The sequence below is a fragment of the Artibeus jamaicensis genome, unplaced genomic scaffold (assembly GCF_021234435.1).
Source record: "Artibeus jamaicensis isolate MK-2021 breed Jamaican fruit bat unplaced genomic scaffold, CSHL_Jam_final contig_519, whole genome shotgun sequence".
In the NCBI taxonomy this organism is placed as follows: domain Eukaryota; kingdom Metazoa; phylum Chordata; class Mammalia; order Chiroptera; family Phyllostomidae; genus Artibeus; species Artibeus jamaicensis.
The window spans coordinates 59,081,431-59,098,658 of record NW_026521871.1 but is presented as its reverse complement, the minus strand read 5'-3'; the positions used below and the strand labels follow the sequence as shown (position 1 = coordinate 59,098,658).

General features: G+C 60.2%; 1 protein-coding gene across 1 annotated transcript in view; it reads right to left on the bottom strand.

The window, feature by feature from the left end:
- LOC119036657 (contactin-3-like) overlaps positions 1-17,228 on the bottom strand; it is an 82,112-nt gene that overhangs the window by 23,127 nt on the left and 41,757 nt on the right. The window contains exons 6-10 of the mRNA XM_053669292.1: positions 15,925-16,027; positions 15,142-15,326; positions 12,140-12,276; positions 11,192-11,321; positions 8,914-9,064 (exon numbers count right to left, since the gene is read on the bottom strand). Coding sequence (XP_053525267.1) covers positions 8,914-9,064; positions 11,192-11,321; positions 12,140-12,276; positions 15,142-15,326; positions 15,925-16,027 — 706 coding nt within the window. The remainder of the gene's footprint in view (positions 1-8,913; positions 9,065-11,191; positions 11,322-12,139; positions 12,277-15,141; positions 15,327-15,924; positions 16,028-17,228) is intronic.

Below are 17,228 nucleotides of genomic sequence, written 5' to 3'. Positions count from 1 at the left end.
GCGCTCAGCTGCCCGAACATCTTCTGGTCGGGTGCCGAGAGCAGCGGGGCGATCCCAGCCGTTCCCCAGGTTGTGACTGGGTGTGAAGCCAACCTCCCGGGACAAGCCTGGAGCCCTCGGGAGTGTTGGGGACGAGACCCCCCCGTGCGGGAGGCCTTGGGCACGCTGGCTGGCAAAGATGCAGCTCTGTTGGAAAAACCTGAGCTAGTTGGTAGTTTCCTCCCAAACTGGTTCTTCCAGTAACTTCTACGAGGCCCACGGGGCCCTGCGGGACAAGAAAATAAACTCTGTTCAGCGAATGGAGGGGACGACTGTCTCTCAGCAGATGGCATTCGGAAGCCCGTGCCCCCCTCCAGGGATGCGCAGGGCAGATTTCAGGCTGTTTCCCCGGGAGGGAAACTGCCCTCAACACTTTTCTGTTGGGGCCCAAAGGTGGGAACAAGGTGACAGTGAGGGACCTTGGTCTGGGCACTGAGAGCGGGGAAATAGTCGCGAGACGAGTGTTCCGGAAGGTGGCTCCGTCTGCCTGGAGGAGAAGGTGGTTTGAGCTGCGCTGTGAGGTGTCCTGGGCAGCCCCAGAGTTCGCGCCGGCAGGTCCCCTCACACCGGCCTTCCCCGCGCAGGGACGGAGGTTGATGGCTTCCCGTGACTTGGTGCCGCTGTGGAGCGTCTGGGATAAGCGTGTGCCATGGCGCTCGGCTCTCCGGTGGCCCAGTCTGTGACTCAGTGGTGTGCCACTGACCCGGTTCAGAAACCCGGTTTGTTCAGAAAACAGACAGTTGCCTGGGCAACGCGGACCTGAACTTGAAGGCAGCACCGAGCAGCACCATGTGTTTCTAAAGGGGACTGTGTGGGTGCTGTCATGTGAGGAGTCCCCTGGCCTGTGCGCTGGCTTCACTGCGACCGTCCCGTGACCTGAACCGCCAGGTCACAACTCTGCGCCTCGGGAGCCCGGTGGGGAAGGGCTGGTGGGAACCAACGCGGCTATTTGGGGCTCCACGCTCTGAGAACGTCTTCCAAGAGACGGACGCTTAGGATCGGCGGTGGGAGAAGCACCCCCAGCGCAGCCGTAATGGGGGGATGATGGCAGGTGCGAGGGGCAAACAGAAGTCGGTGAAACGCAGGAGAACTGGGGACGCGGGCGGTAACAGCTCCGAGGTCAGAGGGCGCCGGCACGCCGCAGTGCGGAGAAGGGGTCAGGAGATTTCAAGGCCAAGGACAGCAGAGAGGGTCCGGCCTTTGGGGACCCTGTGTGGGTGAGCACCAGGCCACCGCACACCTGCGGGACAGGCACCGGCGCTCCGTGACACGGGCGTGACGCGTCTCGCAGCCCCCAGACAGTTCTGCACGTCCCCGAGTGTCAGAAACAAAGGGGTGTTTTCACGGCTCCCGTGAAACGTCTCGAGTGCTTGCCCGTCGTGACAGACACATCGGGAGCCAAATTCTCGATGACAGTGACGCAGTGGTTTTCTTTCTAAAACGAATTGAGCTCTGAAAGGCCCCTTGAAGGACGTTTCTGGTTTCGATGGTTTCATAAAAACGACTCTCCTCGGCAATTCACGAGACCGAGGCAGCAGCCCACCCGAAACATTCAAACCCTTATGCAACAGGGAATCGGCCAGGACCATAAACACCCGGGCGCGCGCTGCAGTAAAAACAAACATTGCAAGGGCGGCTCACGCAGAGCAAACCACCCAAAAAACTCTGGTTTAGGTTCGAAGGGACCCCCGCACCTGACACTGATGTTCTCTGCCCGTGATGGGCTCACGAGTCGGACCCGCAGGGGCGGAAATGTCAGCTACACAAGGAGCCGGCACAGAGCCGCCCACCCCAGGGCCGGGCAGCGCCGGGGCCTGTGGGGCCAGCTCCCCTGCTGCACAGACGTCTGGGGGCCGCTGGTCAGACCCTGCCTCTGGGGAGGGTCAGAGCCCCGTCACTGCCGACGCCGTGCCCAGACGGGCTACCGCATCAGCTCAGGGGTCCTGAAGGAGTGGGTTTGGGCTGCCCAGAACCGACTCCCCTTTCTCTGACAAATGACACCAGTCTTGCGTCAGGGACCCCCCTGCCCTGCCCGTCTGTGCAGGGCTGTGAGTCCAGGCCCCGTCCGATCCCAGTGAGGGCTGGACTCTGGACGCCTCGGGGGCTCCCCAGGCCCCTTTGGGCACTTGCCACCTGCAGGGCTCCCGACTCCCACCGTGGGGCCACCCGGACGACGTCTGGACGGCCCCTGGACGAGGGGCATTTCTGACAAGTTCCCATGGGACGGGGGGCTGAGGGGCACCGCACTTCGAGAAACAGCATTTGAAGAGTGTCCTCTGAACGCTCCCTCCTCAGAGCTGATCTGTGATGGAGACGCAAGGACAATGGTGGTACCTTCATTCCAGCGCTGGCACGTGGAGATTGCGGCCGCAGGGACCCGAGGCCACCCTGTACCCGGCCACCCTAGTCATCCCCGCCCCTTGCTGAGGGGCTCTGTGTAGCCCACCCCGGTGTCCTCTCAGCCACGCTCCTAGAGTGCGTCATGGCAGATGGTTTGGCCCCACCATTCCCGGCCCAAGGACCTGTTTTCACCCGGCACCATTTCGGGGCCTTTTCACAATCTCAGGTGTCCTTTTGAACCATCAGGGACACGGCGCCTTTGATGTCGGAGACGTTGAGGACGCTGTCAGCAGGCCGGCAGCCTCGCGCACGGCGGGGACAACAGGTGGGACCCCTCCGGGGCCAGCCCCCCGCAGCCCGCAGGCCCCCCGGGCAGGGCAGTCGGCACCTCGTGCGGCGATGACCCCCCGGTGACCGCGCAGCCTGCCCGTCCAGGTGCTTTGCTGTCCACTTTCCAGGTGCGCTTCAGCGAGGTTTTCCTTTACGGTGACCCGCGTTTAGCAACAGGCTCCCTAAACGCCACCTGGCACAGAAACAGCGGCGATGGCCGCAGAAGTGGGACAGGAGCGGCGTGTTCCCGTCCCGCCGTGTTCTGAGGAACTGCTCAGCCCGGGCCCCCTCCGTGCGGAGCTGCCGTCCCTGTCCGTTCCCACCCGGATCCGGCGGAGGCCCACGGCTCAGAGGACACGGACGGAGCCCTTTTGCGGCGACTCCTCACGTATCAGACTGTCCATCTGCCCAGCGGCTCCTTCTCCCTCCCCAAGGGCGCAGGGCACGACCTTGAAGGGGTCCCGCTGCAAGGTTATTCGAAACACACTCACGGAACATCAGGTAAAACACAGCTGGTCTGTCCGTGTTTCTAGGGCTCGGAGTCCCTGTGGGCTCAAAGCCGCCCCTGGGCCGGGCCCTGCATTCCCGAGGCCGGCAGCGTCCTCTCCACACGGCGCCCGGTCACCCAGCAGGCCTGCCAGCGCCCCGTGGCCCGGAGGACTCCTGCGGGCCCTGCCCACTGCCTCCTGGACACCGTGGGTTGTCTCATCGGCTCCTTCGTGAGCAGAAGGCTCGCAGCCAGAGCCCTGGGTCTCCACTGAGGGCACCGACCGCGGGCGGATCGTTTTCTTCCTAAAGCACCTCAGGCGCCAATTGTACCGGTGTTTTGAAAATGTGATGACTTTCCCCATTAAGTGAATTAATATATAACATGAAAACCAGGTACCTACTAAAATCTTAAGTCAAAGTCTAAGATGTCTCTCTCCCTAGCATTTGAGTGTCAGAGGGTAAACATTTTCTTCCAAAACAAAATCAATTTTCCTATGTTCAAACTCAATTATAGAGTTTTTCAGGATTATAGACTCACAGAGAGCCAAACACTCTGCTCTTCCCACAGAACCCTCTCCAGCCACGACTGTGGGGAGACAGAATCAGAAAACATCACAGAGAAGACCGGACACGGAGGAAGTCCAGTCCCACGACAAATTAAAAACCCAACTCGGGGACAACACGGGACAGTGCACAGAACGGGCCATCAGTCCCGGGAACTCCGACGTTGGATGTGCCTCGGCCCAGCCCTGCGTCTGTCCATCCGTCCATCCGTCCGTCCACCCCAAGTTCGGCCGAGAGCTGCAGGAGAGGGAGAATCTACCAGAACAGCACTTCCCTATGTTGATAGGGAGTCTCGAGTAGAAATCTATAAAGAAATCAGTCTTACACATTTCTGAGAAATAGCAGCAGTAAATCCAGTAAGAAAACTCTAGGTGCGTGGGAAGAGCCCAGGAAACCTGAAGGGCTCCTCCCCAAACATCCGAGGGGTCCTTCCCACGCCCGCACGGTCTGGGAAACTGGAGGGGCGAGGAGGGGCCCGTCCCGTGGAGACTGCAACCGAAGGGGACCAGCGCCGTGCAGGCGCATCCGGTGACCAGCCGGTGTCGGAGCCCCGGTTTCCTCTGGTTCCAGAAGTCAGTCCTCTCCCCTGCGCAGGCCTGGCTTGGCTCTTGCCGCGCCTCCTCCTGGGAGGGTGTCCTTCCAGCTCTCGGCCTGACCTGTGGCTGCTGCCCTGGCAGCCCTCTGACCAAAGTCACTTCCTTCGGGAAGCCTTCCTTGGACGCCCTACACACGCAAGTGTCCTTTGGGCCTGTCTGTGCTGTGCCTGCCTCCGCCGAGTGCCGGGCCACGCCACACACCCTGTCCCGTGCTGTCCTGGGACCCCGCCCCTCCTGGAGAGTCTGCTTGCCCTGGGGATTCTCCGGGAGCCGAGGGACTCACAGGAAGGAGGGTCCGCGTCTGCCAAGCCCGGGGCTCAGCTCCCAGCTCGCTGGGTGGAGTCATCTCTGTCCGGGGGAGCACGCAGCTCGGGCTTCCTCACCTCATGACCCTGACCCGGGACCCTGACCTGGCCACACCTGGGAGAGGCAGGCCCTCCCCGCTCTGGGCTACGCAGCCGCTTGTCCGGACGGCATTTCCTCTCTCGCTTGTTTGCTCACTTGCACACACCCGCCGAGACGCGGCTCCGAGGTCACTCTGCCTGAGGGGGCTGTTCCTCCCTCCGCCCCCCACCAGGGCTGGGGTGCAGCCCCCCCTCGGTCTCCCCTCAGGCTCCGTGCGGGCACCTCCGCTGCGGACGGGTGGCGATGTCCAGGTTCCTGGAGGCCATCGAAAACAGCACCCGTTCTCTTCCCAGGGGTCCCAGTATACGAAGCTCCGTGGTCACCTCACTGCCACTGGGGGCCGGTGGCCTGCATCCACCCAGGCTGTGGAGCCCTGGGAAGGCTGGTGCCGAACCTCACTCAGGTGCCTGCTGCCGGTGCCGGGCGCGGCCCCCCCACTGCGCGAGGGCAGGACGGGCCAGTGGACAGTGTGGGCACCTCCCTGCAGACAGGATGCAGGACACAGCTCTCCACCCGACCAGACCCGGGTCCTGACACGGGGCCTCACACAGACTACGCACAACCCTTGCTCGTTCCGGAAAGGTCAGCAGTGGGAGAAAAACCGGGAGTTAAGGGGGCAGCCGGAGAGGGCTCGCTGAGCTACGAGCCGTGTGCCTGAGGCCGGCTTGACCCAAACTCGTCATCGGGCGGGGCAGCTGGGCACAGGAGGGAGGCGAAGGGGACGAGAGGGGTGGGCGGACAGGGAGCGGTGACTTGGGTGTGGAGGAACAGTGGGTTCCTCTGGGATGAGAGAGACAGAGAGAGGAGCCGGGACCTGGGGGCGGCAGCGTGGGACACAGGGAAACTGGCCGTCTCAGCGCCGGCCGCTCTCTCCGACCAGTCTCCCCCGACGGGCCCCAGTTCAGACTCTGCCCCAAGTGATCTCACCAAGCAGATGGCCCAACACCTCCCACAGGGCCAAGGGCCCCTCTGGGAGCCTTTCAATGAGGCGACGTTGCGTGTGGAATCGGAAGGAGTGGGGGCAGAACCGCGTGTGCTTTTGTGGAAGGAGACTGAGGTGTCCCCGCAGAGTCTAAGTCCTCTTTTTGCTGTGCGGCCCTGTGAGTTTTAACACGTAAGTGAGGTCGGGCGCACCCTGCTTCAGCCGAGGGCAGAACTGTCCCCTTGCCCCCAACCCCAGGACCCCAGTGGGCCTCCCCGCCTCGCCCCGCCCTGGGCAAGCAGTGATGGCTCTCTTCTGTCCCAAAGCTGCGCCTGTCCCAGGGATGGCACAGAAACAGAATCCTACTGTGTATAATGCTCACTGCATTTTAAAGGCCAGCTTCTCACTATCTGGGAAAAAAGAACATTGAGAATTGGCTAGGTTTTTAAAACATGGTCTGCATTGTGGTTATTAGTATCTGGAGAAAATGAGTACTACTTCCTCCTTTTAAATGCATTTAAATGTCCACGGTGTTGCCTGCTGCATAGAGCATAAGCCAAGTTGAGGCCACTGCAATAAAACATTTGCCAGCACAGGCAACAGGGTTTCAGGGAAAGCGCCCCTTTTAGAAATAATTGGCCGATGCATTTTAAATACCAGAAAGTGACACAGAAAGGCTAAACATTCTTTAAAATGTGCCATTGGGCACGTTCTTCTTGCGTCTGTGCCTGTTTGCACTCTCTGGGGCCTTTTTCAATTTTACTTCGCTGGAAGGAGGGAAAACCTGGCCCGTTAACGCCAGTTAACTCCGAGGCCACGCACAGACACGGGAGCGAAGGGCCCCGGTGGCTCTGAGAGCCTGCTTCCAGCAGTGAGGAAGGCGCTGCTTCCTCTTTCCAGGGACAGAGAAAATGCAAAGCAAAAATAATAACGATGATGATAAACCCCAGACAAAACAAAACCCCTTTGTTCCCTGCTGATGCTTGTGATGTCACAGTTCAGGCTGCCTGTCCACCAGGTGAGTCACGCTGACCTTTGACTTAAGTGGACAATAAATCCACGGCTTATAAACTGTGACCGTCAGACACCTAAACAGACCTCCTCCGCTCTGAGTTACATTCCCAACAGCCCTGAAGGGAGAGGCAGACCCCCCCCCCAGTCCGTGTGCTGACGGGCACCTGCCAGGACGACTCCACCCCCCATGGCCTGGTGCCTCCCGCTGCTGCCCACCTGCTCGCCGCACCTGCACCCCCCTGCGGCTCGGGCCTGGCTCCGGAGTCCCCGACTCGCTCGGCCTCCAGGTGCACAGAGGCGTCTCTAACTCAGCCAACCGCAGACTGTGCGGGGCAGGGTGCTCCATCCTGCCCCCTCGCCGGCCCCGTCTGCCTGAAAAGGTGGGTCTCCCTCGCACCCTCCTGGGGCCCCAGCTGGAAACCGAGGACTCGCCCTGTCTTCTCGCTTCAAATCTTCAACCAGATCCGCACGGGTGTGCTGCGGATTCAAGCCCCGCCGCCTCCCTCTGTTCCCACTGCCTTCTGTTCAGTTCAGGCTGCAGTTGCCACTTGCCGGGGCCCCGCCTCCTTCCATTCCCCCCCTTCCACGCCCCCCCCCACCTCCGTGGTGTTTTCCCACAGAAGTTTGATCCTCTGGCTTGGCCACTTCGCCTTCTTCTGTCTCTGCTGGTGGCTGCAGAAGGAGGCCCAGACTCATCAGTTGGGCGGCCGGGTCCCTCCGTGAGACCCCATTCAGCCCTCTGCCCCCCCACAGCCCGTCCACCCTGGGCAGGAAGCCTTCGTCACTCAGACGCCCAGGCCGCCCGGCCCCGGAGCCTCCGCACCAGCATTCTCCCTGCCCGGCCGCTTCTCCGGAGCCTCGGCGCCCGCCCTCCTCCCTGGGACGCTGCCCTCTCCAGAAACCCGGCCTTTACGGGGAGTCGCTGAGCGTCCTGGGGACAGCCCTGGGGACAGGCCGGGAGGAGACATTTGCAGCCGCGTTTGGGAGACCGGCCGGAACTAATCCCCGCATTACCTGGGCTCGAGAGGCGCTCTCTACCCGAAAGCAGCAGCGATGCCGCTTCCTCCACGCTGTGCTGTCATTCTCGGCGCCTGAGACCCCATCGCAAAGCTGACGCTGCCGGGGAGGCAGCAGTCACCCAGACGGACCGTGTGACCTACACGCAGCACGTGGGGGGCGGCCTGCGTGACCCCACGAAGACATTTAGCTCTCGGGTATTCTTTCCCGGTTTGAGCTTTGAAAGATGCTATGGACAGGAAAGCGCAGACAGACACATAGGTAGACAGACGGACGGACAGAGAGGAGCAGACACATCTATCTGTGTATCTGTATGTACCCACACGATGCATTCACGTAGTGGCCTCATCGAAAGCACATTTGCTGCCAACAAGCCTTAGGGGAGGCTTGAGAAAGCGCTCACACTTATCATAAGTCTCTTATTCACTGAAAAGCCCAACCTCATCTCCAGAACACCACCAGGAACAGCGAAGAAACCCTAAAGAACGGATGGGTTTTCAATCTGGCCGTAAACGCCGTCAACCACCTTTGCCTCCTCCTATCCTTGAACATGTCAGTGAATTCGTTGTCCCCAAAATGAGCTTTGGAGCAGCCTCCCTTCCTCACCCCAGCGGCGCCTCGCCCAAGGCAGGGAGGGAACCTGTCTGCATGCAAGTGCCCTGTGTGGGGACAGGTGTGAAGGAGCTGCAGTCTCAGGTTTCGAAGACGGACGACCTCGTCGGGAATGGATTGCAGAACGACACCGCAGCCCTGCCTGTCTCGCTTCTGAGACACCTTTCCCTCCTGTGGGCCATGCACTGGGGCAGGTGGAGGATAAATCAGGGGAACCTGGCTGGCAATGGAGTCGGGAGCCCTGAGGGGATGTCGTCAGGCTCGGCCACCAGACCCCAGACAGGAGGGCAGGGCCGACAGCCCGAGGGAGGGTGCACTTCTCCTCCCAGCAGGACCCTCTGCGGCAGGCGGGCTCCTGGCGACCCCCAGCCCATGAGGCGCTGCCTCCCCTTGAGCCCCCTCAGCTGCTGGTCCTCCCTGCATCTGGTCTCATGGACGGGGCACCCCGCTCACCCCCGGCCCCTCCCGGTGACGCCCCTCAGCTGTTCCCCAGCAAACCCGGACTGTTGGCGGAATAACTGGAATGACCGGCTCTTGGGCTGTTCTCAGGCGACCGGTCTCTCTGTGGGGGGCCGGGGTCAGTACCTTCCAGTGTCCCGCACGGCCACCTCTCCCCTCCTCCAGGAGGACCGGGCCCGGGGCGAGGCGCGGGGTCTGCAGTCCAGGGCCACCTCGCCGCCCACCTGCGCCTGGGCCAGCTTCTTCATGGGCGTGCTGGAGAAGTCGGGGGCGGCGGCTGCGGAGGGAGGAAGGGGGGAGAGAGGAGAGCGCTCGAGGTCTGGCCCGAAGGGTCTGCGTCCCCCACACCTCGCAGGTGGCTCTGGACGGCCATCTGTGAAGCCCCTGGTGACAGACGCCTGCCAGGGCACCACACACAGCGGCACACTGTTCCCGGTGCGGGGTCTCCCACCCACTCCTAACCCTGGAGACAGTCACTTCACACGGAAGTTTACAGTCGCTCCACCTGGGTCTGGAAAAATCAAACGCATTCATCCGAGGATGACAGGCGTCTCCCCCGAGTCACCACGGCCTAGGGCCGGGCCCTCAGCCCTGAGTCGTACACGGCGGCCAGGTGTCGGGTCCTCTCCTCTCACATAAACGCCACCGAGACCTGCCACAAATCGGCCCCGCGAGCCTCTGAGTCTGGAGAGTGCATTGCAACGGGTGTTCTCCTGGGAAGTCACAAGGTCGCTTAGACACTCAGTCACCTGGAGCAGACGCTAAATGAGTGATAATGCTCAGGACCCTGACCCAGAAGCGTCTGCGCGTTCATCACGCGTGGCGAGGGAGGGAACTGCTCCTTAACCAGTGGGCCGTCCTGGTTCTCCGAGTGCGGGGCATGGTCAGGGACCCACCGCCCCTCCCAGACCACCTGGAGGGAGCTCTGTCTTTCCGAAAATCCCAGGGAACGTGACTTATTTTATGAGTGGAGACCACACCACGAATTACACCGTCCACAGAGAAGATGCTTCCAGGGGTGGTCAGCCTTAAAAATTACGACTCCGAGAGAATCAGTGTTACTGAAACAAGCCAAAGGACCTTTGTATTGCAATAAAATCATGAAAGAAAAATATATCAGTCACCCCCCCCCCCCAAAAGGCCACGCAGCATGTTTGGTGGGGACGCGTCGTGTCTGTAAAGCGAGGTTGACACGAGAGAGCTGCGCACTTGGACCTGAGACTCTCACGAGAACACTCCTGTCCCCAGCCCACACCACTGCTGGCCGGGGGGACACGCCCCAGCCTCTCAGCGAGGGTCACCCTCCGAGTGCCATGGACATGCTTCTGTCCTCCAGACTCAGGGGCTGAGAGACCTGCTTTTGTTAAGTCAGGATTTTTCAAGGTGAACTTGACCTTACGGGCAGGGTCATTTGCTGGGACAGCCGTCCTGTACGTGTTTCTGCAGGACAATCAGCAGCCTCTCCGGCCTCAGCCAGCAGCCCCTCCCCCGCCCACCATGGCAACCAAACCGGTGCCCAGTCACTGCCCCGGGGGGCAGCATCGCCCCCAGCTGAGGAAGGCCCAGTCAGATGCACCGGGACCCTCCTGCCTTCCGGCTCCAGGACGTGAAGACTGGGGCAGTCAGGGGTGTGGCCCACACACCCTGCCTGGGCCAGCAACAGGCAGGCCCGTGGCTTCCATGGGAGCCATTAAGAAAGCCATCTTTGTCCCCTGGACTGACCGCAGTCATGGAAATGCATGGGGAGCAGCATTTAACGCCTGGTGTCGCCGGTGACATGGGAGTTGGGATCAGGCTGCACTGAAACCCAAAGATTTATGTTCAGCATGTGGGCCAGCAGCCCGCCCTCCCCCACTGACTGATGCCACACTGGACTCCGCACTCAGCTGCAGCTGGATTTTCAGTCGTTCACAGCACAGAGTATTTTTTTGGCCAGTCACCCTAAACTTGACACAACACGCTCTCTGTCCCCCAGGACCTGAACGGCAGGAAGGAGGGAAGCTCAGACTCCCAGGCGCCACACCGCACCCCGCCCGCTGCTCCCAGCAGCCTCACCAAAGAACGGCAGCTCCTCCCAGAGCAGTAAGTGACTCACTGGGACTGCGGGTGTCCTTCCGCGGCCCAGCAGCAGAGAACACCAGTCACACGCTCCCTGGGAGGGGACCGCTCCGCGTGACAGCGGCGTGGGGACCGGAGGCCATGGTCAGTGCCGGCTTCCCAGCTGTGGCCTCATCCGGCCATGACCCCCGCTTTCCTTAGAAGTCACTGGAGCGTAAGCTTGATCAAAGCCCCGAGCACTCTGCGGGAACCTTGTTAGATGTGGGAATGGGAAAGTGAAGATTTCTGCTGCCAGTGAAACAGAGGGTTTAAGGAAAATAATAAGACAAGAGAAGCCGAGTCTTACCCACAACCTTGAGCTCGGCACTCGAGTAGATGAGCCCATGTTTGTTCTCCGCTATGCACTGGAACATTCCAGAATCCGCCACAGTGAGGTTCGCTATGGTGAGGGCGCCGTTTTCTATCTGAATCCTCTCCTAGACGCGAACAAGAACATTGACACCATCTTGGCAGAAGAGCGAACACCGCCGACCGGCACTGGGCCACATACAACCCTCCTTTGTTTACTCAGACCGTCTGACCCGAGACTCAAACTTTCCCGCACTTGAAAATGGGAGAGTGATTTTAACACAAGAGCCACACTCTGCGAACGCTAACCCACACCCTTCAAGCTAAAAGCGTGCGGGTGAGACACGCCGCGTGGGCAGTGGCGAAATGCGGCAGCCGTTCGCTCTCCCTCCAGCTGACCCCACGGACTCAAGGAGCCACGGCTTCCGTCGCGGCAACCGGAAAGGTTTTCACCATTTCTAAAATCAACTGGAGCCGCTAGAAATGCTGAGTGTTGGAAACGGTTCTGGGAAGGGCCCGTGTGTGAAGGGGCAGCGTGAACCGTCATGTGCGGAAATGTGAGAGAGAGCGGTCACTTCGCACACAATTGAGAGTGAGCCGAAACCACGCGGCCCAGGAAGGAGGTGACCAGGCGCGGAGGTGAGATACACTGTTACCTCCAGGGGCCGGGCCACACCGGAGAAAGGGCGCTACGTTCTATACTTGAGTAAAGGAAGTCCTTCCCTAGTTTCGAACCAAAACAGTGCCCGGTCCTTTCACTGGCTGAATTCACAAAGCTCACCCTTTCCCAGGGAAATGCAAGGCTGGGACCCCCGCCCTGGTGATGGGGCTCCCCCCCAACACACACACACACACACACACACACACACACACACACACACACACTTGAGGTTCTGGGCATGCCCCTGACTCGGGGCGGAGGGTGGGCCCCCCGGCCGGGCCTCACCTCCAGCACCAGGGCCTCCCCATTCTTCAGCCAGCGGTAGGAGGGCCTGGGCTTCCCGCTGGCCCTGCACTCCCAGCGCAGAGCGTCCTGCACGGCGGCCTCCACGTCCTGGATGAGCTGCACCCAGTGAGGCTTCGCTGCAACGAGAATGGGCTTCAGACCCCCGGCCGAGAGACGCCAGACACTTCCCCACGGGCACCCGAAGGGACACAGGCCTGTGGGCAAAGGGCCCGGGCTGCTGCCTCACTCTCCACGCTTCCCCGTGTGGATTCGCGGGTGTTCCCAGATTTGCGGATGGAGGGGCCACCTGCGCCCTCCTCAGCCAAACCCTCCCTGCTCTGTCTGCGGTCACCCCACTGCCCCCCCCCCCCGCCCCAGCAGCCTCCAGCATCTGGGCGCAGGTGTGCGACGCAGGCATGCAGAACGGATTTCCGAGGAGGTCGCAGGTGATGGCACCTCGAACGGTGGCAGATGCTGGTCTGAATTACACACTGAAACTCCCGGTCCTCGGAGGAGGAAGCAGTGTTTCCTTTCGACGAGAAATGACTCTTCATCAGCCGCAGACCGGTGAGCATCTCAAGAGGCTCAGCGCTAATTAAAACCAGCGCCGGGAGGACGGTGGCGTCGGCCAGCTCCCGGTCGCGTGAGGTTTGATGGAAAAGGAGTAACCCACACACCCTCGATTATGTGTGCGAATCAGCTGCAGCGAGTGGATTTATCTCTTTCACTCAGAAGACGCTGCTTGGAAAGTTCTTTTTACTTTCCAAGAGCGAGATTAAAGCTCGCTCCACCTCCGGTGAGAGGCACTGCGCACACGTGTGCCCAGCCCAGGCTCGGCGGCACCCACACCAGGAGGCAGGGCATCTCACTGGCCACGCGTGGGACGTGTGCGGAGTGGGGTGGGTGGTCACGTCTGCACCCCCACCCCGTGTGCAGCGGCGGTGCATCCAGTTCTACTTAATTGCAGCCATGGGAACACCTGCTTTTCCATTTCTATCTCCCCAAATTGCTTTCTCGAAAGATGAGATCGAAATGAAAATATGGCTTTTCAGCTTTCAGAGAAATTGGACCTGAGTTTTACCTTATTTCATTTTTCTTGTTTTAATATATAAACGACTCGCCCACTCTGAAGTACGGTGCGGTCCAAAATCGCTTTTCTGTTAAAGCACATTTTCTTCTCCCAGAAACCCCTGCCCAGGTGGACGGAGGCGGCACACGGGCCCCTCGGCCCCTCGGTTTGCAGGACAGCTCCCACTCGCGGCCCCACTGTCCTCCTCCCCCGAGGGACAGGCATTTGCCGGTCAAGCCCCCGGAGTTGGGGCTCATTGAGATGCCCCCTCAGACCCTCTTTTACGTGGGACAGCACGCAGAGATGCAGGCAGCTGTGGTTACCTCGGGAAACTGCGTCTCATTCACTTCCCAGGCACGGGTGTCACACAACAGATGTGACGCGCGCGCACCACAGGGTCGCCTGCTGCGCCTCCTTCTCCCCCCTTTATTCCTGAAACGGCCGGCTCTTCGGGAGGCCGTCCTCTCGTCCCCCTCCTCACACTGTCCCTACCACCAGGAGTCCCGACTCGCTCCCTGTCCCAGACAGAGCACCTCTGCTGTCTCGGGCCAGTCCCCCTGGAGGTGACGGGCACAGTGGGGCCATCGGGACGGGAGAGGGAATCCGAGGTGTCGCAGAGGAAGGGAGGGAGGACAAGGATGGGTGTGCCGGCCACCACCGGTGTCCCCATTGAGCCTAGCGTGAAACTAACATGCAGAGGAAACTAACATGCAAGATAAAAATGGAGCAAAAATCGCCGAGAAGCTGAGCCAGCGCCGAACCTAAGGTGGCTGAACGCCCGCTTGGCCTTGGGTTCCTCGTCCTGCCGTGTGCGCCACTGACTTGGGGCTGCTGTCCCATGCAGCCAAAAACACCCTCCCGTCCAACAGGGGGACGGTGAGGCCACCCTGCGCCCCGGGAACGGCCACTCTGCACCCGGCCGGGCTGCAGCGGCTCAGAAGGAAGAGCTAACCTAAGATAGGAGGAGGAGTCAGCGCTTTGAGGTCCGGGGGGGCCTCTCCGTATTGCCCACCAGCACGCAAGGTGGCGGGGGTCACACGCAGCCTCCGTGTTGTTCCTGACTTTCGACATCTTCCGGGACACAACAGCGTCCATCAGACCGAAGCTGAGTCACGCACCCGTTCGCCTCGGGGGGCCACCAGGAACCCTACCGCCGCCTCGTGTGTCCGTGAACCTCCTCCCCCTGCCAGGTCCACGAGGGACCTGCTCAGGCTGCCACCTGAGAGTCCCAGCCTCTGAGAGTCACGGAACGTTGTGCGGTTTTCCTGCACACAGCGGCCAGTCCACGGGGGTCGCGGTGCTCCCGACGGCCGCACCACGAACTCGGATTCCCCAGCTCCCGCGCCCGCGTTTACACAGCACGCTCCATAAAACCGTCCGCTCACATTTTCTAAAATGCACTTTCATCAAAAACTGAAGGCATTTTTAATGAAAGGTATGGCAAACAAGTTTTGAATGGAAATGCAATGTAATTTTCCTACAAATGAACTCGAAATGGAGGTAACATTATTATCCTTTCCTGAACTGAGCAGCACATCAGATAAATGTGATTATGAATCGTGGGCGCAGCCAGGTTGTGGGATGAGCAGGGTCCCCGAGCAGCAGGGACCCGGGCGCGCTGGGCTCCCGCCCGGCGGCAGTTCCCTCCCGCTGAGCACGGATAATAAACATATAAAACCCACACTTTCTGCAAAAGGCATTTCCCCTGATGTGGTTAAAGGCCTAAAAGGTTGTTCTCGGAAGAAAACGTGAGATATTTTATCACCATGTGAATCATTTTAAAATGCAAAACGAGTTGAGCCTCCAAGTGCAGAATCTACTGCTGGCCCACTCCTTTGGGATTTGCATCCGAACGACACGCAGCCCAAGGTGGACACCAGGTCCCACGGTGCTGGGTGAAGGGCCCCCCCCTCGGGCCCGCGGGCGCACCCACCGTAGTACGTGAGGCGCCCTCTGGCCACGTTCCTCCCGCGGGCGTTCTCCGCGAGGCACTCGTAGGAGCCCGCGTCCTCCTGCTGGAAGCTGGGGATTTCCAGCACGCCGCCGAACTTCCGTAGCCGCATCTTGCTGGGGAAGGGCAGCCCGTCACTCCTTCTCCACGTGATCCGGGGCACGGGGCTGCGGGGAGAAGTGCCGCGTGGTTCGCTGTTGTGAAAATCTAGTCGTGAAGTAAAGCCTGGGTTTGGGTTGAGAAAAAGGCCCTGGCCCTGGCTGGTGTGGCTCAGTGGATTGAGCGCCGGCCTGTGAACCAAAGGGTCGTGGGTTCGATTCCCAGTCAGGGCACAAGCCTGGGTTGCAGGACAGGTCCCCAGTAGGGGGCACATGAGAGGCAACCACACACGGATGTTTCTCTCTTCTTTCTCCCTCCCTTTCCCTCTTAAAAAAAAAGTCCCGGTTTTTCTCCATTACGCACCACGCACACCTGGCACCAGGGCGGACCTGTTTGTGTTGACGGTTTAATACAACGAATGCTGTGTTTTCTAAATTCTGATCTAGTGTAAAAGGTCTAACATACCTACTATATTGTCGTATGAACAAGGAAAAGAAAGATAACTCCAATTCAGTTTACAAAACTAGGGAGGCAGAGCCGTTGAAAGTTGTAAATTAAATTATATATGTGCATTTCCCCTGCATTTTATTTTTCCTTTGTGGAAAAAAAGAGCCCGTCAAGAGTGATCTCCCGCTGCCAGCCGCCCGCCGCCCCAGGGAGACTCACTTTCCCAGGGCGAAGCACTCCAGCCTCACGGTGGAGCCCTTGGCGGATGGCAGAGTTTCGGGAAACTGCACTTCGATCTTCGGCTCGTATTCACCCATCGCACCTGCAAGCCCAAGGAGCGCACAGTGTCACTGTGTCCCCGGGAATCGCCCCCTCTTCCTCACCCGTGCCTTTCTCCTGCCGCCTGTTGAACTAGCCTGTCCCGACGACTGAGATCGCTCATCCCCGCCTGTTAGGAGCATTTGGAAGCCGTGCTGGCTCAGGCCAAACGTGCGACGTTAATACCCGTCCTCCAATCCCGAGACTCATAAGTTACCGTTTACGGGGCCTTCCGAGAAAGCCGGCAAGCCTCTCATGGCACATAGGGTTGGGTGGCTCTGGCGTCACGCGCTCCGTGCGGCCATCCGTAGGCCCACTGAGGCACGGCCGGCATCGGGACTTCCCGAAATGCCCTGGAGAGCCGTTTCCTGACCCGCTCCCGGTGGCACCCAGACACCGGCCCCAGACTTAGAGAATGGCTCCCTGCAGATGCAAAGCAGCCACACACAGCCCGGGGAAGGTCTGGGACAACTGTCACCAACCAGGAGCTGTGCTCAGGGCGCCAGGAGGCTCACAGGGTCCCTGAGACGGCAGCGAGGGGATGAGGACACCCTTTCCCAGCTGTACTGAGGGGTGACGGACAAATGCCGCCTGCGTTCAGGTTGCCCGACGCGACCATTTCACACACATCGTGCTGCGAAATGACGCTCCTCAGGCAGCTGGGTGCACCGAGCCCCTCCCAGAGACACCTTCTTTGGTGCATTTTCTAATGTTTTAAGCATTTTATTTTAGAGAGAGGGGCAGGGAGGGAGAAAGAGGGAGAGGAACACGGATGGGTTGCCTCCCTCATGCGCCCTGACTGGGGATCGAACTGGCCACCTTTTGGTTTGTGGGGCGACACCCCCCCCACAGAGCCGCACCGGCTGGGCCACTTCTAATTAACTTGTACAGTTTTTGTGAAGAGACCACGTCAGATCTGCACCTCGAGCCGATGCCAAGTGCACAATGCAGTGTTGTCCATTAACCACGGACTGCCACGCCGCTGGCGGCGGAGAAAATGACGCGTTCATCACAGGGCAGACTTTCAGTCACGAGACGAGTGGGTTTGGGGATCTAATGTTCGCATCTTTTCTTTATTTTTTTATGAAGATAACTGTTAGCCTGTGGCAAAGGGCCTCAAGCTGGTGAAGGTCAGGACAGCTGACTTCTCCGGAAGCTGGTGGGCCAGGCTCGCTGGGCCCCAGGCTTGGAGTGACGGGTCAGTG